General features: G+C 41.6%; 1 protein-coding gene across 1 annotated transcript in view; it reads left to right on the top strand.

The window, feature by feature from the left end:
• LOC119162266 (uncharacterized) overlaps positions 1-22885 on the top strand; it is a 245562-nt gene that overhangs the window by 168442 nt on the left and 54235 nt on the right. Inside the window, exons 15-23 of the mRNA XM_075878950.1 lie at positions 9537-9638; positions 10867-11040; positions 19130-19270; positions 19366-19447; positions 19555-20093; positions 20693-20837; positions 21864-21992; positions 22131-22251; positions 22492-22646. Coding sequence (XP_075735065.1) covers positions 9537-9638; positions 10867-11040; positions 19130-19270; positions 19366-19447; positions 19555-20093; positions 20693-20837; positions 21864-21992; positions 22131-22251; positions 22492-22646 — 1588 coding nt within the window. The remainder of the gene's footprint in view (positions 1-9536; positions 9639-10866; positions 11041-19129; positions 19271-19365; positions 19448-19554; positions 20094-20692; positions 20838-21863; positions 21993-22130; positions 22252-22491; positions 22647-22885) is intronic.

Raw genomic sequence — 22885 nt, forward strand, 5'->3', positions numbered from 1 at the left:
CGCTGCGCAGAGACGGGAATCAACCACGCACGCGGGCAATATGAAACATTTAGAATATATTTTATTGCTCCTGTATAGCCTCAAATGGCGACCGAGCAAATATGTTAATTAGCTTCTGGAATTACAGCATGGCTACGCGGGTCCGCGACTGAACTGAAATATCGACAGGGTGACAAAAGTGAGCGCGTGACGGCACTGAAACATTTTCTCGGTGTGAAGTGGTAGAAGAGTGGAACGATGAACTCAGTTGTGAGCCACTGCTTGTAACACCCTCCACAGCGAACCATCATTTCCTCAAGTACTAATCGGTAAATAAAGCCCCATCATTCGTAACATACATGGCTCGCTTAGCTACTTCTGCTAACGCATAATCAAACTTAGAGACGAGAATCACGAACGGTATCTGCATGAAAACATTTTATTTTCTGCACACTGGCCGTACGTACAACGCGTTACCGAATAGTGACTATCTTTTTCAACAACGCAGTCTTAATAATTGATCGAACGTCTTTTTTTTTTCCACAAGAAAAAAACATTTTATAGTTCACAAATGCACCCCAGAACATCGTTTCCCTTGGCTTGGTGACGCCCCTCAGCTTCAGGGACTTCCTCTTTTCACGGGAAGACGCTCGACGTTGTACAGTGCCTTTGTGTAAAAACGCAAATGGGTGAGCATAAAAAACTTTGTCACTTGATTGCTGAGTCTCGGACCATGTTGCGAGCAGCTCAGTGTGACTTTTTTTTTTTTTTTGCAAGGAGGAAACAAACTCTTCCAAGCTGTCACTGTGAAGCTCGTTGTAGCTACACCACTTTGAAAAAGTGATTTCAAGGGTGTCTACAAGTGCGAAGAGCTTTTCCGATAGGCCTACCCATAGGCATAAGCACGAGGGGGCAAAGAGTGCAGGCGCTCCCCCAAGTCGCCTGGGAGGGGGGTGCTAAATCTGCTCTGTACATTATCTAGGCGGCGGGGCACTCTTTTAGTAACCTAAAAGGAGGGCACAAAATCTGCCTCATACACTGATTTAATAGGAAGGGCGGGCGCTGCAATGAACCTTCACCCCCCTCCCTCTTCCCTGAACGGGAGTCCTGCGCACGTCTGTGGGCGTACCCCTTTCAATGCAAATGATTTCGCCGTTCACAGTGTGCTCGGAGTGCCAGGAGATGCACCTATCGTCGAATTGCAGCTCGGACACAGCCGAGTTTTTTTTTTTTTTTTTTAAGCAGCTTGTCAGTGCGCAGGATCACTCTTCGCCATTGCGCACACAGAGTTTCGTCGTTTGGAACGCCGAACAACGCATGCTTCTTTTTAGCTGACTTGTAGCCTATAGTGCACCCCGGGACGAAGCAATTACTTTCTTTTCGCGCCATGAGAGTGCATACAGAAGCAGTGGTCTCAAAGTGACACCGCACAAAAAGAAACGACGACGAACGCGCCCGACGAAACTGTTGGAAACGTGAAAGCAACGTATAAACGACTGCGCGCGTTCCCACGCGGCTACTTCGCAGATGCTTCAGTGCGCTCCGTAGGCGCCGCTTGCCGCTCATCACACTTTGCTATTCTAGACGCTGTTCCGGTGGCTACATACAACATCGAAGGATGGACAGACCCACACCCCGAGAAGCTTCGCCCCTAAAACGGGGTTGGGAGATTCCTTCGTGGGAGAGACGAAAGCAGGCGGGGAAGGCACGTTTCGTTGCCATCAATACGCTTAGGCACTGCGCCGTGCTCCCGACCGGGTTGCAGAAATTAGGTGCCTTTTCTCATCTTCTAACCACTACCAATACGCTTCCACGCTGCGTGCCTTGTCGGACTAAAGAGCCCGGTGAAGGAAGTCCGCGTAATAGAAGTCACACCCAACGTTACTAAACGTTGGTCACACCTCTGTGCGCACGTGGACGTATCATGTGTCGTTTTGTAGGTATGAGAGCAATGAGCCTCGTTGAGGGGAGTGCCATGTGTGTTGTATATGGGGTGCCTACATGAACGGCCGGTCATGTGAACGCCCTGTTGTGTGGCGGTTGGCAAACATATACCAAGGAACATGTTTGCTGGCATTTTCTGATACGGCTGTTAGCATCATACATTTTACATCAAAGGAGTCTACTGAAGTCTACAGGTATACAGCCCGGAGTCTTCCCGATGGTCTTTCGGTTACCTCGCGGCTTCTAATTTTACACACATACACATAATACGTGGCACCCTCTGGCGCCATGTATTTTGATATCTAGTTGTTGACAGCCCACACTTAACCATTTAACCTTGGCAGCTTTGCATATGCGAGAATTTGGCTCTTTAAAAATAGTGCGAATCAGAAAACGTCGTCAGTGCAGTCCCGAGCACGCCTTTTTCGTGTTTTAGACAAATGGGCTGACCAGTGATCTGTACTGTACTACGTTACGCACGGCAACACATGACTCGCCAGTGAGGCGAATGCTCGCTCTCGTCCTTTGCCTAGCTGATCGATCTGAAGGTCGCGGGGCAGAATCTGTGGTGGTATCATTTTCGATGGCGCCAAATATGTTTGAGACCCGTGGGCTCAGAATCAGGTGCCCAGTAAAGAACCCCAGGGCCCAGGTGGTCGAAATTACCACAGCCCTCCACTATGGCGTCCCTAATAATCCGATCTCCTTTTGGGATTTTAAACTCCGACAAACATTATTACTATTCGGCCGAGTTGCGACGAGGTGTGAATTGTCGCAACAGAGAAGAAATCAAGCCACCAAGTTAACGAAGTACGCAGCGTGGAATGACGACCATAAGAATGTAAGATAACTTAAAATAGTGCAAGCGAACCATGTTGTAAACGAAACGGGTCTCTCTCTCTCTCTCTCTCTCTCTTTGTCAAGTGACCGTAAACTGGCTTGACAAGACATAGCCGATCGCTTTACCAATGACGTCATACGTGACGTTTACCTTGGGTCACGTGACCTCGAGCTGTTAAGGCATGGAGGAAGGAAAGGTAGGAGAGGCCCTGACGTCACTCGTTGTGAAGCCGCGATGAAGCCGGAAGTCAGCCATTTTGACTAGGCAAATTCTCCTCGCTTGTTTACATCCGAATGTAAAGCAGAAGGCACGACTCTCTCTCCGGCTCGGAAAGCACGTGGGCTGCGCAGCGCGTATGTCGTGACGATCCGAAACTAATCGAACGGGGCTCATCACTCAGAGCCAGCAGGACACCTTCAGCGAAATCGCTTCGTCCGAGTAATACAGGGAGTAACAGCTCGCCGACAACGAAGCAACTACGAGAGAACGTGCGCTAGATGCACTGACAACGACGAATGCTTTCACGTCATTAATTCAGCAACTGTACAGACAACACAATCGGTCGTGCGCCTTCTACGGTTGCATTCCGCCACGCGGCCGAAGCAGCGTCCTGCCACTCCGTATTCCGCGTGAAACTCACCGGCGTCAGCATTCTGCGACCGTGGTGACTTTGAGCACAGTGCTAGGGACAGTTGAACGTGGTTGCTGTTACGTTGAGATTACATGCAATGCTGGTGGAGAGTGTACCAAGCGGAACAGAAAAGGTGTTTTAATACGCACATGCAAGTTGTTACTGTACACACACAACACGACACTACGTATGTGCACATGGTCCTCATGGCGTCTTGCTGGGCTCAACAGCGTCGTCCGTTGTCACAGGCAGGAGCACTGCTCAACCGTCACTGACCTGCAAGGCGTTCGTCGTCATTCAGCTTCGTCATGGTGCCCAACGCAATTTCGCTGAACACTAACTGCTTCATCCGCGTCATCCGCCGCACAACACATGGATAAGCACTTGTTCTACGCACTGTTGAAACCCCGTGATGGACAAAGGGATTTGTAAACGTTGCTAAGAGTAATGTAACTGCCAGGAGAACACTGCGTAACCAATAACGCGGCGCAGAGCACAGATATTGTCCGCCACGGCTCAGCACGAGACCTGGAGAGGCACACATTCCGCCGCCAGCCATGGCCACTCACTGCTAGACCAGCTCCACTGCGCAACACGTAACCATAGCAACGCCGTCATTGTGCCTAGTGAATATGGCCGCCATGATGTCATTTCCGCCACACTTTTCACGGCCCGCGCCGGCTGGGCATGCCCTCTCCTACCTTTCCTTCCTCCGTGTGTTGAGGTGAAAATAGACTATCCTGATTCGCTCGCAGGATTTCAAGCTGGACGGTTGTGCCCTCGCGATCTCCGACTTCAGCGTAGCTCCCGCCGACTGGTTCGCCCTGCGTGGTCTCCTGAAACCGTGCAGCTCTCGCATTGTGGCACCCCGCCCTTGGACTGCTTCGACCGGATCCCCACTTTCCTATCTCCTTCTTTTTTCTCTCGTTGGCTGTCTTCTTCTCCTTCTATTTTCCTTCTATTCTTTTTATCCCTCCTTCCCCCACCCCTATAAGGCACTGCGCCGTGTCGCCTGAAGGCAGACAGAAATTAGGTGCCTTTTTCCTCTTCATTGTAACCACTACCACCACCACCACCACTATCTTCGTCACCACGCTGCTATTGTGGCTAGAAGGAATGGTGTCAGCATCGGCGCGCCGGAGAGCGAGCGAGAATTCATCCGGATGCGGTGGCGCTGCGGTTGCTTTCGAGATGCCCCTCCTCGCGCCCGCACGCGCGTATCAGTCGTTTTTTGTTGCAAATATTTCACGCTACCCTGCAGATTATAACGACGTCTACCTGTCACAATTCTGGCGGTGCACTGCAAAACGTGTATTGGCACTGAAAACTAGCGTTTTCAATTCACTTCATAGTATATCAGCTACGAAGCTTAGAAGATAGAGAATCAAGTGACTTGCCGTGAGCTTGACACCAAAACAACGTCCGTGCAGTTTTCAAATTTGATGCTGCAGTGTTCTCCATGAAGTCTCAATGCACGTAAAGGTATCGGCAACCGTTATTTTTAGGACTTGCGCAATCAATTTCCAATTTTACAAGCAAGGCATTTATTTTCTCGAAAAAAAAACAACATGAAATATAAACATAATATATATTGTGTTATAATATATTATTGTGTTTACACAATAATAAACACAATATTATTGTGTTTATATTGTGGCATTAAGGTTGAAGAAAACTGCAAGTTATATGAAACTCACCTAAAGCAAGTGAATAAGGTAATAAAGAGAACAGTAAATATACGATGATACAATGGGCATACATACACACAAGACATTTAGATTTGATTGGCAAACATAGATACAGTCACAAACCAGTTAACGAAGAAGTTGATTTTTGCATATGTGAAACACAGCCAGACAGTGGCATCACAGTTCTTAATGGGAGGTTTATAACAATGTGAACAAGACAATAGTAAAATCACAGGAAACAACAGAGTGTGAGTAATGCACAATAACATAAAATAAAACCTTGTTCGCTGAGTTAACACTATGACTGCTAAGTCACACGTCTCAACTTCAAGAACTTCGTTTTTTCTTTCTTTTTTTTTGATTGGACGCATTTTCTTCAGCAACGAGAAAATGCATTCTGGTCAGTGTAAAGACTCCAATTATCTGATTTTTCACTTCCAGTTTGTGGTGTTCACAGCCGACCATATTTAACCTCTTCACAGACAGGCAAGAGATAAGGACTGTTATGCTGTCACTTTTCAACTTGTTGAAACTGAAGTAATAGGTGCATGCATCTTTCGTAGGTTTGACCAATCTGTTAAAGACTTGGACGGGTACAGAAGGCATGATTCTGCCGGAAGCAAACTGGATTCTTCAGAGTGAAGCAACAACCTGCTACATTCGTTGCACTTAGTCTTTTTCATCATCTTCTGGGCCACTTAGTCGCTGACGTAATAAGTGATTCGTGAGCCACTTTTGCGTCCAATGAGATCAGTGTGGTCAGGGAGGGCTTCACAAGAAACTATAATTTCACGAACTTCATTGAGTCACTCCACATCTAGCAGCTCATCCAGCTTATTCTGCAATTTGATTGAATTATTGTGGATGCCCGGACATAAAAGGCTCCTCGGAACTCCAGAAGGTATGTTTCTACTGGAGGGTGACTGTGTCAAACTGTAAAAACTGAGGGAATTCACAGAGATCAAATTGTGTCGGTGAAGGGTGATAATAGAAGCCAGACATTTGCTTCAGAATTCCAAAAAGATTTTAAGTGCGTCTTAGCAGAGGCCAGACGCCATCAAATGTTTATAGCCCAAGGTTTTCGTGACATCGTGCCGGATGGAAAGGGTGTTGGTTAGAGTGACGTGGAGTCCTTTGGCAGTTGATTCACTCAGGAACCCACCCCGCTTAGGTACAGCTTTTTCCCAAGTTGCTAAGAACCCGTTGATAGCATGCTTGTAGCTACGGACGATGAATCTTTCGTCGAAATGAGATTCGCACACAACGAAGTTCTTTTCTAGTGGTTTGTCAGCGTGAGGGATCGTACGTTCCCAGGCCTTGAGCTGTTCATCGTCGGGGGGAGCAGAGAAGAGAGGCGCTTTCTTCTCTTGTTTGCGGGCCAAAGCATATGCCGCATTGCATCCAGGTGCATAGCAGTGTCTTTGCTGTTTACTCATCGCTGTTGCATGATCACATTGGCACGTATTGATCCCGAACAAGTCCAAATAGGCAAAGCGCAGACGTTGCGACTTGCGAGCGACTAAAAATGCTGCGCTAGCGGTTGGCAAGCGCTCTAGACCGATCACGGTGGCGACTTGCGCGGCGCTTCGTGGCGAAATGACCAGCACACCTCCTTTCAAGGCGCGGCCAGGACGATGCTGACACCTCTTCCTCTAGCCACCATAACGATGCATTCAATGAAATAAGTTCACGGAGGAACTTGTTTCCTTCCTTTCCTTCCTCCGTGAAGTTAATCTGACGTCATAGCCGCCATTTTTTTTCGCCGCGTTTGTTTCCGCAGTCTATATGATCTATATTTCTAGGCGGCTAGTTGCGAGTGCATGGCCGTGACGCAAGCTTAGAAAGTTTTGTGTTTGGCGACATTGCAGTCCCGTTTTCTATTTGAAAGTAATTCTTCATGCGGTTCGTGCAGAAGTGTGTCACAGTTCTGTGTGCTGACGCGTGTTCAAATGGAGGCGGAAATGTTGTAAGCCCGTGTGCTCAGATTTGAGTGCGCGTTAAAGAACGCCAGGTGGCCGAAATTTCCGGAGCCCTTCACTACGGCGTCTCTCATAATCATATGGTGGTTTTGGGATGTTAAACCCCACATATCAATGAATGACACGTGTTCAAAAGCTGCACACGCTAGGTGGGGACAGTTGCACTCAGTTTTTGCAGCTCTCTCAAACCGAAACTAAAACTAACCAATAATGAAAGGCTTGTAATTGATTATCTGTCGCATGCTTCAGCAATCAATGTGTTGTGTCATGACTAACAGGCCCCCAGCAACACATTGCAGCAGAAAAACGCGAGGCCAAAGTTTTTGTGTTAGAACAAGATAGAATGGTTACTCGCAACGATTTATTACACTTACCCGATTCTAACATGCACTTTTCTGTTGTAATTATTGGTTTAAAAGTTTCCAGCACAAGCGTGCAATGCGCAGTACAAACGTAAGTGGAACCGAAACCATGCTATCACCTGAGCTTTAGCAGGGCAGTTGCTGCTTCACAAGATAGCGACAGTTTGACAACGGCAGCGCACTATTTACAGTCTGTGTCTGAAAGCTATTCTACATCCTAAGTTTAGGGCGAATAATATTGTCCCTGAAGGTCCAAAAACTGTATGCATTCAAGGTGACCACTGCCGGCGACCACTGTGACGCGTTTAGTCTAGTTATGGATCACATGGAGGCAGGTTCCTTCCTCTATGCTTGGAGGTTGTTGAGGTTTTACTTCCCAAAACCGCGGTATCATTATAAGAAAAGCTGCATACAGGGATCCGTAAATTTCGACCACCTGGGGTTCTTTGTGCACCTAAATCTAGCACTCGAGCCTCAAGCGTTTTCGCCTTCATCGAAAATTAGATCCCGCAATTTTTTTCTACTTTTTCACTTTTTTTGCCAATAACGGTGGCTTACTGAGAAACATATTGTGCAGATTTCAGAGAAGTTTCCTGCTTTGAATTCGTAAAATAGTGATCTTGTACTACAAATGAGTAGGCGGTGTTTCTTTGCGTTTTTTTTTTTTTTTCACCTCTCGTTTCGTTTGGCCCGCCGAATAATTATATCACTCGTGGGTCCTGTCAGGGTTGAGTTATATGCCGATGCGCATAGGCATGGCCAGAGTTCTCGTTGTAGGGGGTGAAGAGGGGGGGGGGGAATTTCTGCGCCCACTGAAATTTTTCATTTTTATGTTTGCGTATACGCACACATACAAACACACGTGGTGCGAACATTCATAAAAGTGGGTAACACATACCTCCATCCCCTTTTCTCTCGCAAGGCTGCGTCCCTACAATTTGTGGTATACAACATGCATGCTCTGTTGCAGACATTACAGTTGTGTTTACTTATTTTCATGGTTTTTTTTTATTCTGAAAATTTCAAGAATTCTGGGTAACAGGTATCATGTTTAGAAAAACTGGACAATAAACGAGGAAAGTTTCAGTGATTTCGGGAACTTGAAAGGGACCGAGCAGTCCTTTGAGTGAAATAGTAGAGTTGCGTTAACAAAACATTTTCTTTGGGAAATTGAATAACACCAAGTATTGGCTAACGTTGAATACAAAAATTTTGTTGAAAGTTGAAAGAAAAAACAAAAAAAGCAATATGCTCATGTCCTCGAGTGCATAGTGCAGTGAGTGCTATTGAAAGACTACAAAATGTCATGCAGAAACACGAGTACTTTCAGTTGACCTGGCGTCAGGCGCTCTCACTGCGATGTTACGGTGCTTTCTGAAGATGTAAACACATGCTCACAGAGCGTTGCAGTAGCAAGAGTGGGAATGTATTGCAAAGCAATATGGGTAATACATTGTATAGTGCAGCTCCATGCTATTTCCGGTATTCAAAGGAACATTCTTTCTTGGGCTCCTTAACCCAATAAATTATCTTTAATCTCTTGACTATAAAGTCTCAACTCCGTGTGTTAATTATTTTTTTATGCTAGTAGTTTCACAGCCTACCAGATTGTTCCCAGACTTTTTTTGCGGAAGCCGTAACATACAGAACTGACATAACATCCTTTATAATGAACATGAGCTTGCTTTTTAACCAGGATTTGGGAGGAAGTTTCGCTAAGAGGCCTACTATAATAACCTTAGCATTAATTGTAGCCACATCAATGCAACCCAAGTTGCACCATTGACTTTTGTTACGTTAGATATATTCATCCTATCAACTATTTGAAACATTGAATACTAGCCATCTGAAAGGCAAATCGAATTATTCAACTAGGTATTATTTGCTTCGCATACGAAACTCAAATATCTATGCACTCCTATCAAATAGTAGTCTCACTGCTGATCATAATATTAATTTAGTTTAAATTTCAATATCATTGTCAAATAGCAAAGCAAGCTTATACTGAAAAAAAAAAAAAAAAAAGTGCCTCAGAGCTTTTATACCACGAAATAGAGATTTTGTGAAAATAAAAATTCAGCAGAGTTTAACGCATGTTTTTCAATGCTTCAGTATGCTGAGAAGAGTCATATTGGACCTGGCATGCCGAAATCTACATCAAGAGTGCCTCAAAGAAGCAAAGCGACGCCTCTCAGCTTGGGTAGACGGTGGGCAGTAAGTATCCATTGCCACTTCCTTGTGTGCATGTCAAAAAGGAATGATACTCAAAGGTAAGTTCTAGTAATAATGTGTCTGCCATTCCATCAACTGAAAGTATTGAAATTAGTGGAAAAACGCTAACTCACAAATTTTTTATGAGCATGAAGAAACTGCACACATGCAAATCTTTTTCTTAAAGGGGCCCTGCAGCTCTTTTCCAAGTAATCATCTAATGACTTCAGTGAAGGAGTTTATTGCATCATTATTCGACTGCTGTGAAAATTTTTAGAATCTGTCAAGTGCAAGCAGAGTTACAGGAATTTCTTGCCCACTTTAAGCGATTTTTTTTATGCTTTTGTACCAGCTAATGAGCTGAAATCTGTGTGAAGGGGGGGGAGATGAGGGCTAACAAGGTGTGAAAAAATTAAGTCTGTTTATCAAGTCCTGAATTTCCTGGCTCTACTACTATATTTGTCTTAGCAACATGATTGCTGTGATCGCTAAGTACAATGTTTCATTTGGATAAAGGTGAATAGCGCAGACCACCTGTTCATTGTTTTGCTAGTCTCTGACATATCTGTTTTAGTGGGTGCATTGGTATTTAATTATATTACATTCACAGAATGTAGAGTCTTTTTATAAAAGCATTTTGTCTTGAAAACACTTTTTAGCCCTGTAATGCCCTTGTTTTTAATCCTGTAATGCCTTGTTTTTATAAGTGTATATTATTCTCAGCCATAATGTCCTAGATATTTATGGATTCAGTTTTGGTAGGTTTGTTGATAGCCAGAAGTGAACGATCTAATTAAGATAGTCATGTTAAACTGTTTTGAAGAATGCATGGTTCATACCTGACATAAAGAGGCATTCAACTGACTTTTCTCATTGTGGAGCTCCATCTAACCTTAAAGGATGGCTTCACTATAATTGATGGATCTTGAGGGCATAAATAAGCACCAAGGGTTATAAACAGCCCCTTTCAAATACAACTATAACCTACAGTACTAGAGACACCTGTGAAATAGTTGATGCGCATCATGACCCCTGTAATTCTACTGTTTCTCTTAGCACTGTCTTTTTGTAGAAGCAAATGAGCAGGCTCAAAATATTACGTAGAGGAGCCAATTTCACATTCTTAAGTTATTGTTATTTATTATATATAAAGAAAATAATAGCTGAGTATAGGCAAAATGGCTTTGTGTCTAAATCACTGCAAGCAATAAATTTCTCTTTTTTGTTGAAGGGAAGTACCAAGAAATATTAGAGGCATTGTTTACCGCTACGGAATTTACCAGAGCAGTGGTGACCATGAATGGCAGTTTATGTGGGAAAAATACTTGAAGGAAGTCTCAGCCCAAGAAAGGATCAACCTGCTTTATGGCCTTGCCCATGTGAGGAGTCCACCACTGATTCACAGGTAAAATATGCTCTTATACAATTATCATAATATCCAGAGCAAGAACCCCTACCTGAATAACCACCCCCTTCCTTCTTCGGGAGGTTGAAAATATGCAGCCTCTACTCCCCGCCCACCACTTTCACTATTTTATTCACTGTTTTTATTCAAATGAGGGCAAATTAATAGAATGATGCATGCATATTCAGTAGAGCATTTAATTAGAAGCAGGGGTGTGAATTCGCTCTTCCACAACCAACTTGAAATTTGATCCATGATCCAGCAAGTGCCCCTCCCTCCCCCTGTAAATCTTGTCGAAATATTCTTCATCGTACGGAAGGGGGAATCCCTTGTGATGTTACGGTATTACTATTAAAAATGAGAATATGTCATTCAATACTGGGTACTGTTGGTATTTTCAAGAATATGGTGTCCTACAGGCATAGAAAACACTTTGATTCTTAAATATTTGGTTATGTTGAGCAAAGCAAAAACTAGGAGAGTAGGAAGCAAAAAGTTTTTTGAGCAATGTTTTTTTAAGTAGGCTGGCAGACTTGTTATAGAAAGACTGTGGTTGCATCAATGTTCCTCATTTGTTGCTAACTGTGAATAAGTGTTGAAACTGATACTTACTTAAAAGCATGTAAATGGCTTAATGATGGCATAAATTATGCACACTATTTTTTAAGCAGCCCTAAAATTTCACAGGCAGGAGCAGACACACAAACAATCTCTGTGCTTATGAAATCTTATCACAATAATGTTGACGACCAAGGCTTCAGCTGATGCGTCAAAATTGTTTCATTTTCATTCTTACTCAAAACACGCATCCTGGCATTGGCTCTATATATGATTGCATCGATAGCCACTGGGGTCAAAGCTGTGAAACAACATAGTAGCCATATTTTCTCTGTGTTCCTTCAGAACTGCATAGTTGCCATCCGTGATTGTGCATCGGCGACTCAGGTTTATCCAGCAACAGGTGCAGTGCTCAGCAGTTTCTTTTCGAGTCTGGACGCAGGTCACACGCATGCGTTCAGAGTTGTGCGTATGCTATGATCATGTTTTCAGTGACCGTGGTTTCTAGCACAGCTAATGTGGCACTCGGGAGCTTTGTTTTGACTTCAGGCAAAGCATGTAAACTGCCACAAATATAAAAAAAAACATGGGGAAAGCTCTTGAAGATGAAGAGCTTCAGCTATGGTTCACATGCTGGCATAAAACTCACTTGCTTCTTTGGGATGAATGGCTTAGCATTTGCTGGCTTTTCTTCTGTGAGAAAATTGCCAAGTCTGCATATGGTGGTGATAGTGATAAGCAATAAAAGATAGGTTTGGAGCATGGCAGTCTTAAGCCATTGTCACAATGTGTATGCAATCGCAAATGACAAAAATTACGACTTTTACACTGCCATAATGCAAAGTATTCAACTAGAAAATGAAAATGGATTCATGTAATAGACATTTGTTTATGGTTTTCTCGATAGTTTTGATAATTTGGCATTTAGTTGATTCGGGCATTTTCCAGAGTTCTATGAAGTCTGAATTAGCAAGCTTTTACTGTATTATGTTTCGCAATCACCCTCGTGCCCTCTCTTGTCTGTGTATTTTAGGATGCTTGAACCAGCTAGCTCATGCACATATTGTTTTAGGAATATGCATTGGCTAACCAATTTATTTTAGAGCTATAAAAATTCTTAACTAAATCAGCTATGAGAATTCTTAACTAACGCTTAAGCCCCAGCCATGCAACTCTGCGAAGAAAGTCTTATTCGTTTTTATATACCAACATAAGAAGCATCCTTCCTGAAGCCGACACTCTTCAAAGCCTAATTAATACAACGGAGTCCAATTTGTTCGCGATTATAGAGACATGGCTTAACCCTTCTATTACCGAGACTGAGTTGCTACAGCTTTTCCCAGGTTTCGATGTGTTTCGACGTGATCTTTTTAATAAACGGGGTGGTGGCATACTAATAGGTAGCCATAAAGATCTTCAGTGTAGCAAAATTAAGAAATAATCGTGCTTAGAAATCATGCTTGTTCTTTCTAATGCTTGTTATCCCCCCACAATAATCGGTGTTTGCTATCGTCCCCCTGGTAGTGACCCCCTTTTTGTATCAGAATTCCACGGGGCTACTCGCTCCTTAACTGAATCTTATCAAAATTTTTAGATACTGCTTTTCGGCGACTTCAATTTTCCGGCAATATCTTGGAATAACCTAGCATGTGTTGCTTCCAAAAACAGTATAGAGAGCGATTTCGTCAATTCATGTCTAACGTTTGGACTTACGCAATTAGTCGATAAACCTACGTGCGACAGTGATAACTCCCTTCATATTCTTGACCTTGTTCTCACTTCTGAGCCTGAAAGAATGTCCCAGATGACATTACTACCAGGACTCAGTGACCACTTAGTAATCCATGCGTCCTATTCTTGTAAACTACACTATTCAACAAAAACAACAAAAAATATAACACTGTATGATAAAGGCAATTATTCTGCTATAAACTCAGATCTCGAGCAATTCGCTCCTTTTTTCTTATCGAGCTTTCAAAGCGTTCGGTCGAAACTAATTGGCTGCTATTCAAAAACAAAATGTTAGATCTATTCACCAAGCATGCGCCCACGATTACCGTAACCGAGAAAAAGTCATCCCCGTGGTTTAACATGACATTAAAACCCCTAAATAACAAAAAGAAACGACTCTTTTGATTGGCAAAGTGGTCCAATAGCGCATGTGCGTGGAACAAGTACTACGCTGCAGAAAAAAAATTCGATAAACTTGCTAACAAAGAAAAAAATTTATTTTTTTTTACAAACCTTGCCCGCTATGTTAAGCAACAACCCCAAAAAATTCTGGTGCACAATTAACCCCAGTACCTTCCAACCTTTAGTGCTGCACAACGATCAAAATCATCCAATTTCCGATCACGAAACCGCCGAACAACTTAACAGCTTTTTTTCTTCCGTGTTTACCGTTGAACCTGTCAATAACTTGCCTTCATTTCTTAATCTCAACCATAGCGAGATGCCGGACATCACATTCTGCTCAAATGGCATCGCAAAGCTAATCAACTCACTGAAACTAACATTTTCATGCGGCATCCACGGTATCCACGCGAAAATGCTCAAAAACACGAAATCAATTGCTAGTACACTACTCTGTCATATTTTTCAGCAGTCACTATCATCAGAAGTGGTGCCAGAAGATTGGAAAGTGGGCAAGATTGTTCTAGTGCCCAAAAAAGGTCTTTCATCTCTTTGCAGCAGTTATCGACCCATTTCCCTTACTAGCGTTTGCTCCAAACTAATGGAGCATGTGATTTACTCTAACATCATCAAGTTCTTAGTCAGCAATAACTATTTTCATTCCAGTCAGCATGGCTTTCGCTCAGGATTTTCATGTGGCACACAACCAGCCTTATTTTATCATGATATCAGTTCCAGCCTCGACATAAATATACCTGTTGACGCCTTCTTCTTAGACTTTGAAAAAGCATTCGACAAAGTCCCACATCAACGGCTACTACTAAAGCTTTCTCGTCTAAACATTAATACAAATGTATTTAATTGGATTCGCAGTTTCCTTACCGATCACCAACAATTTGTGCATGCTAACTCCGTCTCATCTAGCCGTTCCCCTGTTATCTCTGGTGTGCCTCAAGGTACAGTGCTCGAACCATTACTTTTTCTCATATACATCAATGACCTTCCATCAAACATCTCTTCAAGCATTCGCCTTTTTGCAGACGACTGCGTCGTACACTGTCCCATAGCAAACAGTGCAGACACTACTGCACTTCAAAACAACCTCAATCTAATTGTATCCTGGTGTGATAAGTGGTTAACGTCTTTAAACATAAAGAAAACTTCATTGGTATCTTTTCAACACAGGTCCCATCACCAGTCAGCAGAATACACCATTTCGGGCACTGCAGTCTTATCCGCTGAATCATACAAATATCTTGGTGTCACATTTTCAAATAACATTTCCTGGTCAGCCCACGTGACTAACATAGCCAACTTCGCAAATCACACTCTGGGTTTTCTACGTAGACACTTAAGACTTGAGCCCCCATCAGTTAAAATAATATCGTATGTCACACTTGTTCGTCCAAAATTAGAGTATGCATGTTTTGCCTGGGATTCCTACCAATCTCACTTATCCAACATTCTCGAATTGATTCAAAACCGTGCTGCACGTTTTATCTACTGTGAATATACCTACAATTTCAGTGTTTCCAAACTCAAAACTCGTGCTCACCTTTCTAATCTAGAATTACAATATCACATATCTCGACTATATCTTTTTCACAAATTTTATCATGCCCCCATCGAAGTTCCAGCCATCCTGCCAGTCCATCGCTCATCAAGCCGCACAAACCATTCAAGTGCAGTGTATCCTTCACCAGTCCAAAGCACCGCACATCTTCGCTCCTTTTTTGTGACAACCGCACGGGACTGGAATCATCTGCTTGCAACTACCGTGCACCACTCCAACCCGCATCAATTCAAGATTGCCCTCGAATCACTTTTTTTATTTTGTAATTAATACCCATTCTTCGTGTAACACCCCAGCTGGGGCCTTTGAGGTATTCAAAATAAATAAATAAATAAATAAATAAATAAATAAATAAAGAAACTTTATTTTGGTAAACTGCTACAGGGAAGCTCAATAATATACTTTTATTTATTTAATGATTCATGACAAAATACATTACAGATACTCGTTATATTAGGTAAGGGAGGTTTTAATACAAACTGCACGAATGTAAGTAAACACACTACATAAAAGCTACATCGGTGAATTAGTGCCAGACACTCAAAGATAATAAGAGATAATACTGTAAATACATTTCACTGAACAAGTTTTCTATAAGACTTATTTGAATAAATCATTACAAAAAAAATAAGAATGATAGCATGAAGCTTTTCATGAAACTCTCATTAAATAACTATAAACATTCTTCCGGTTTACTTTCCATTGCTCTGCTTTCAGAGAAGATTATTCCACAGACATATGGTATTTGAAGCACCAATAAGTTAAATGAATTACTGTTATCCTAGATGTCTGCACAAGGTTCCTAGTACGTGATAATCTTTGTGGCGTATAAAACAGCACCTTCAGGCACACTTAAACTGGTGCCCTTTTTTGCAATAGCACAACAAAAGGACTACATCATGACTGTTGCTAAGCAGCCAAAGGTAAAGAAACAGTTCCACTTGTGTTACATTCTAGGGGTAGTTATGAGCCCCGCCGCAGTGATCTAGTGGCTAAGATACTCGACTGCTGACCCGCAGGTCCCGGGTTCGAATCCCGGCTGTGGCAGCTGCATTTCCGATGGAGGTGGAAATGTTGTAGGCCTGTGTGCTCAGATTTGGGTGCACGTTAAACAACCCCAGGTGGTTGAAACTTCCGGAGCCCTCCACTACGGTGTCTCTCATAATCATATTGTGGTTTTAGGATGTTAAACCCCACATATCAATCAATTAGTGGTAGTTACTATTTTACAAAATGAAATGAGGGCCTCAGTTTTGAACTGCTTCCAACAGTTAGATGGAAGAATTTAGGGACAAGATTGAAAAAGACTCAAATTTAAGGCAAATGAATGTTTTAAAGGCTCATTTATAAAAAAAGAAGGATTAGCTTTGAAGGTTTTCACATAAACACCTCAATAGTCTGGCTGCATATATTTCCACTGGAGTAATATGGAGAATCTAATATGGTGTGGAGTAAAGCTGACACTGACATACTTCAGTGAACAAGCCTTGGCTACTGTGATCTTTTATTTTTTTTTCATAGAATACAAAAAGTTCGGTAGAATAGTTTTGGCCTAAAGAGCATTACTCTTCATTTTTAGTCCAATAACAACAAAGGGGTGGGGGTGGGGGGTTGTCTTTACAGTGTCACATTAATCATTATTTACGTGGAGGTCTTGAAGAGTGGTGTGGTCAGTGTAATTCGTAATGGTATAATGTATATAATGTGACATTACAATTGGGATGTGATTGCCCACGATAGTTACTTGAGTGTTTCATCAATCATTTGTTTCACATTTTAAAATGCATCATCTAACTAGAATAGCCATAATAGAGGAAGGGTATAACATTGTTCAGCCTAATTTGCTATCATAAATATTCTGGTACACATTAATACAATACTATATGTAAAAAGAAATATATATATTGATGCCATGAAATTACCATAAAGCAGCATTTAGAAAGTCAATTCAAATTATTCCATAATAAGAAATGCATTTTTTACAGGGTTATTCTGTAAAAGGTTACTGCATGGACTATACACATTAACACGCATTGTCTAGATAGGGCTGGATAGTCAACAATGACGATCGGCATGAGTTTGCCACCTCTCGAGCTTTGTCAAATCGATGCACAATGATGAAGATAGCCCACGTGGTGGGCTCCTCTGTTGTCTACAAAAGCTGTATGATGAGCTGTATACCACCTCTGCTGTCTACAAAAGCTGTATGATGTGATATAGGTAATTTCTAGAGAAATAGAACAAACCATGCATCATAAAGCACGAATACTTTAATCACATATAATGCCACAATAGAGCCCGAATAGTGGTTTAAGTTTAAAAGTTTTGTCAAATATTTATCTAAAATATTTGCATATTGGTGTCTTATTCCAGGTGGGCATCTTATTATGAAAGGCTTGAAAAAATAACTGTCCTGTAAATATTTTAATGAGTAAAATACATTTGTGGCATTTTTTTTTTCTAAAAGAGCCATGTATTGTGGGGCTTACTCCAATACCTTTTCGCCAGTGGGCTTCTATCACCAAAGTACTTCCAACCTAAATTGCAGCCCACTATCGTCATTATTAAGGAGTAAAAATTGGATTTGGCTCTTATAGATTAGAACATTTCATTTTGGCTTGAATGAGCCTGTGAAAAAAGTCTGAATTGCAGCAAATAAACATTATAGCAATACTTGGTGACAAAATTAACACCATCCTTGTGCTTCCATCTGTGCCATTCTTTGTTGCATGCACTTAGTGGCAATGATTATGCTTGTGGAGTGAGAGGCCCTTCTAAGTAAAAGGCACATCATTGTGGTCTATCAGCAGTGTTTTTTAGGTCTTGGCATTTACTGAAGGCCCTGTAAAAATGCTTTAGCACTTCTTATTCCTAGCTCATAAAATGCTGCACCATTTCGAATTTTTTTCTTTTTTAAGGGATAGATTGGTGCCCAACATCTTCATTCCAGTTGTCTTCTATGTCAAATATATTGTCTTGAAGCAAGAGAAGGCCCCGCCGCGGTGGTCTAGTGGCTAAGGTACTCGGCTGCTGACCCGCAGGGCGCGGGTTCAAATCCTGGCTGCGGCGGCTGCATTTCCGATGGAGGCGGAAATGTTGTAGGCCCGTGTGCTCAGATTTGGGTGCACGTTAAAGAACCCCAGGTGGTCAAAATTTCCGGAGCCCTCCACTACGGCGTCTCTCATAATCATATCGTGGTTTTGGGACGTTAGACCCCACAAATCAATCAATCAATAGAAGCAAGAGAAGTACATGGTACTATAGTGCAAAACTTACAGGTAGAGACACGAATGAAAGTCAGCCTCTTACTTTATTTGTTCGAGTTTTGCCCTACACCATCATGTCCTTCATTAAGTCCCAACTTACCCAAGAATAACTAATTGTGTAGCAAAAGCATGTTTACAAAAAAATCTAGGACACAAATAAACAGGTTGGATGTTATGGTGGCTTTTTTGGTCATGATAGTTGACTGAGTGCAAGTTTGATGTATCTGGCTCAGTTTTATGTAAACAGGTGCAGGGTTAGGCTTGTTAAATCAAAACTCTCCCTTTGAGTTCACATTACAACAAGGCATGGCCTCATTTTTATCACAGTTATTTTAAAAATAAAAGATCCTTAGGCTCACTCTATGCTCTCATGAAATTTAGTCCAGTTAATTTGGCAATTGATCTCTTTTAGAAAAAGATATTCCAAATTCTAACTCATCGATCTTACGCACACAGCTACTCAATCAGTATGTATGTACATACCCGGTATTTCATATCAACATGCCATTTGGTATTTTTAGTTTGTTTTAATATCAAATCATTTACGTTTTGTTTACAGATACTTGGCATATGCAATGAATGAGAGCTACGTCCGTAGGCAAGATTTTTTCAGTGTGCTCTCCTTCCTTGCTGGAAATCCAGTTGGCCGTGACATTGTTTGGAAATTTGTGCGATACAAGTGGGACAGGCTTGTCCACAGGTAAGAGAATCTGTGCAAAGAAGCCTGAGGTTTTCTTTTGTAGTCAGAGTTAGCTAAAGTTGAAAACTGGCATTAATGCTCAACTTATTATTTAGATTCTCTCTGAATGACCGCAACTTTGGAAATGTTGTGAAGACAATATGTGATTATTTCACAAAACAGTTTGATTACAATGAGGTAAGTGGGTGCTTTCAAAATCTACAAAGTAGAAGTAGGCAATAGGCTCACTGAGCATATAGAGCCATTCATGTCCATGAGACATGATGTAAGAACTCCTTTTACAGATGCAGGCTTTCTTCCACAAGAACCCAAATGCTGGTGCAGGCAAGAGAGCTCGTGAGCAAGCTTTGGAAAATGTTCGCAACAACATAGCATGGATCAAACATCATGAACCCAGCGTGGCCCGATGGTTGACCACCAACGTCATTCCAGAACCCTGGGAAAATATGCGTTTGCCGCGCCATGTGATTCCCGCAAGTTATGACATCACGCTTGAACCTATTCCTTCAGAAAATGTTACAGTGGGTTCTAGCACAATTAGGATCACAGTGGTGAAAGCTACCAGTGTTCTTCTGGTGCATGCAAAGAATGTCAACATTACCCGGACAGTTGTAATGCGTCACAAGCGTGACACATTTGAAGAGGTCTCCCTGCTTATTGAACCTTTCTTGTACATAGAAAATGACTACTGGGTCATACAGACCAGGGACATTCTCCCTCCTGGAGGCTATGTGCTCAAATTTGAGTTCAGTGGTTCCATGCTCAACTACCTGAGTGGCATCTACAAGACAAGCTACTGGGATGAAGTATCCCAAAGCAACAAGTGAGTTCAAACAGATTATATGTTGCTGCTATCCTGCTGCTTTCTGGAGAATTACAACAAATAAGTCACACCATTGATCTGCTTAACATTTTTCTTATGCAGTAAACTTAGGTATTAGTTGGGATGTTGTAACCATAAACGAGCTATACTTCTATTACTCATTATATTTCAGGTTTAATTTCAGTCATATCAGCATGTGATAGACGTGTATATGTTATGAGTGTGAGTTAGATAACTTTCTGCAGGTGCGAGCTGAACCTATGTGCACAGTGCATTAGTGGTTGTTTACAAGTTTAGATATTATGGTGGCTATCCGCCTGTTTACTTTGTTGGGCAATGGTGTTTTCAACCAGCATGACTGATTGTGGAAAACATATATCCTTATCGCTATCATATAACTATATCACCACAGTTATTATAGTATAACAGTTTTCCTTTATTTATTGTAAAAATTGACAACTGAACAACAAGCCATGCACTCGAGTGTTTCATTTCACACCTGAACATTTATGACCTGTATTTCCAAAATTATGTTTGTGTATTATACTAGTTGCAATTTTTGTATTTTTCACTGTTAACATGAGCTTTTTATTTTGCAGGTTTATGATCACTTCACAATTTCAGCCCACATTTGCACGCATGGCATTTCCTTGCTTTGATGAACCAGGATTCAAAGCAAATTTTACGATAATGGTCATTCACAATGCTACAATGAAGGCTATATCTAATATGCCTGTTGACAAGGCAAGTTAGTTATTACTGCTGTTGTTGTCACTGTTACTGTGGTTGCAAACTATTTAGAAGAGTCATCAGTTGCTCATTAACGAGTTATTAGCTGTAAAAGGTTATGAAGCTTGAAAGCCACAAAAAAAGGAAGTTTTACCATATTTTAAAACTGCATCTTTCAACTCGAAGATTTAATTATACTTCTGCTCATGACAACGCTACTGTACTCCTCCAAGTTTTTACATTAAGGCACCTTGTAACATTTTTAAACTTGGTATGAGAAAGCTGCCTATGAGTGATGAAAGCTCCTGTGAACATATGAATGAAATATTATTGCACTGCATGCAGCAGGGAGTTTACAATTACAATTAAAAACAGTTAGCAATCATTTGCTCTTCTTGAAAACTTACATCTTCAACCTAGAGGACCTATTGGTGACGTAATGAAGAAGAATACAGGCATTGGCTGATTTAGCATTCTTGTACTATTGTCTGTGGCTACCACAGAGTGCCGTTACATGTGAGCGCTGCTCTCTGTAGTGTGCCCCAATTACACAGTAGTGAAGCTAGCATGCTTGAGATCACATCGAAAATGAACTTATGTATACAAGTTCAAAGAAAAAACGCGGATAAAGAGCTCAAGGTCATGAAACATGCTATGTAGTTTCTTGTCCCTTTGTAATCCATCCAGCATTCTCATCAGAACAAAGGGAGAGGAAACACACCTAAAAGATGTGACAAATCTCTGTAACTCCATTCATACTTGATGGATCCTCAAAATTTTTCCACAAGTCGAATCTTGTGGTATAACCTTCCATAGTTAGGTCATTTGATGATTTTCTCTACAAATTTAGACACAATCATCAAAGCCTATGTGTGTTAATCATTATTAAAGCCTATGTGTGTTAACTTTTTCTATAGATCTTAACCTCTGAAACTGTTTTGTACAAAATAATGCTGCATCAACTTTGCTAGTGTTCCTGTTTTTCCAACCTTTTGCTGTTTAGATGACAGTTAAAAACAATTCCTGCTATTTCATTTGCAGATTCGCATCTTGGATGACACCAGAGTTGCAACAAGATTCCAGGAATCCCACAAGATGACAACTTATCTTGTGGCTATTGCTGTCTGTGACTTTGACTACATATCAGGGAACACATCAAGTGGTACACCGGTAAATCTGTGCTTCATTGCATCGTATTGTTTTTGTTATGCTATCATTGTTATGTACAGGTAGCATTCATGAAACATCTTGTTGTAACTTTTCTTTTCAAATAGTGCTCAGCACACACTTCTGCCTTGTTCATTTCAGGTGCGAGTTTTCGCCCGGCAGGATATGCTCCCTCATGCAAATTATGCGCTTTCTGCCACCATTCAAGTCCTGGAACTCTTTGAAAATCAATTTGCAATAAGGTTTCCTCTTCCAAAGCTAGGTAGTTAAATAAGTCACAATTCTTGTTTTTCAGTTGTACTACTCAGTTCCTCCAATACCTGAGTGTTGTCACACACTACTTTTACACCAAGGTTGCCCTTAGTTCATGGCAATTACCTTGCTACAACAAAACATAATGGAATTCATGATAGATGGAATGTTCAACACAACTCATGTGCACCATCTACTTTTTTGCCTATACATTGAGTGTACAGCGTAACTGATCAGCTTTCTGTTTTAGACAGCATTGCCATTCCGGACCCCCAAGCAGCTGCTATGGAAAACTGGGGCCTGATCATGTACAGCGAATGCATGATGCTCTACAACCAAAATCTGACATCTGTCTCTGATCACTACAGCACAGTAGAAGTTATATCTCATGAACTGGCACATATGGTTTGTAGATTTATTTGCATGTTTTCACTAAAAATGATTGTATGACATTTCATATTGTACTATGTATATAACCTATAAACATCTATGTGCATCTATAATTGGTATAGATGTAAAGGCATGCCGTTAACGAGGTCCAGCATACAAATTTAACCTTGTAATATGGCAGCTGCCCCTAAAAATGTAGCATGATGTAAAACACTGCTTTGTACTAAAAAGTTTACAGGGCATGCACAAGAAGT

The sequence above is a fragment of the Rhipicephalus microplus genome, chromosome X (genome assembly GCF_043290135.1).
Source record: "Rhipicephalus microplus isolate Deutch F79 chromosome X, USDA_Rmic, whole genome shotgun sequence".
Classification (NCBI taxonomy): domain Eukaryota; kingdom Metazoa; phylum Arthropoda; class Arachnida; order Ixodida; family Ixodidae; genus Rhipicephalus; species Rhipicephalus microplus.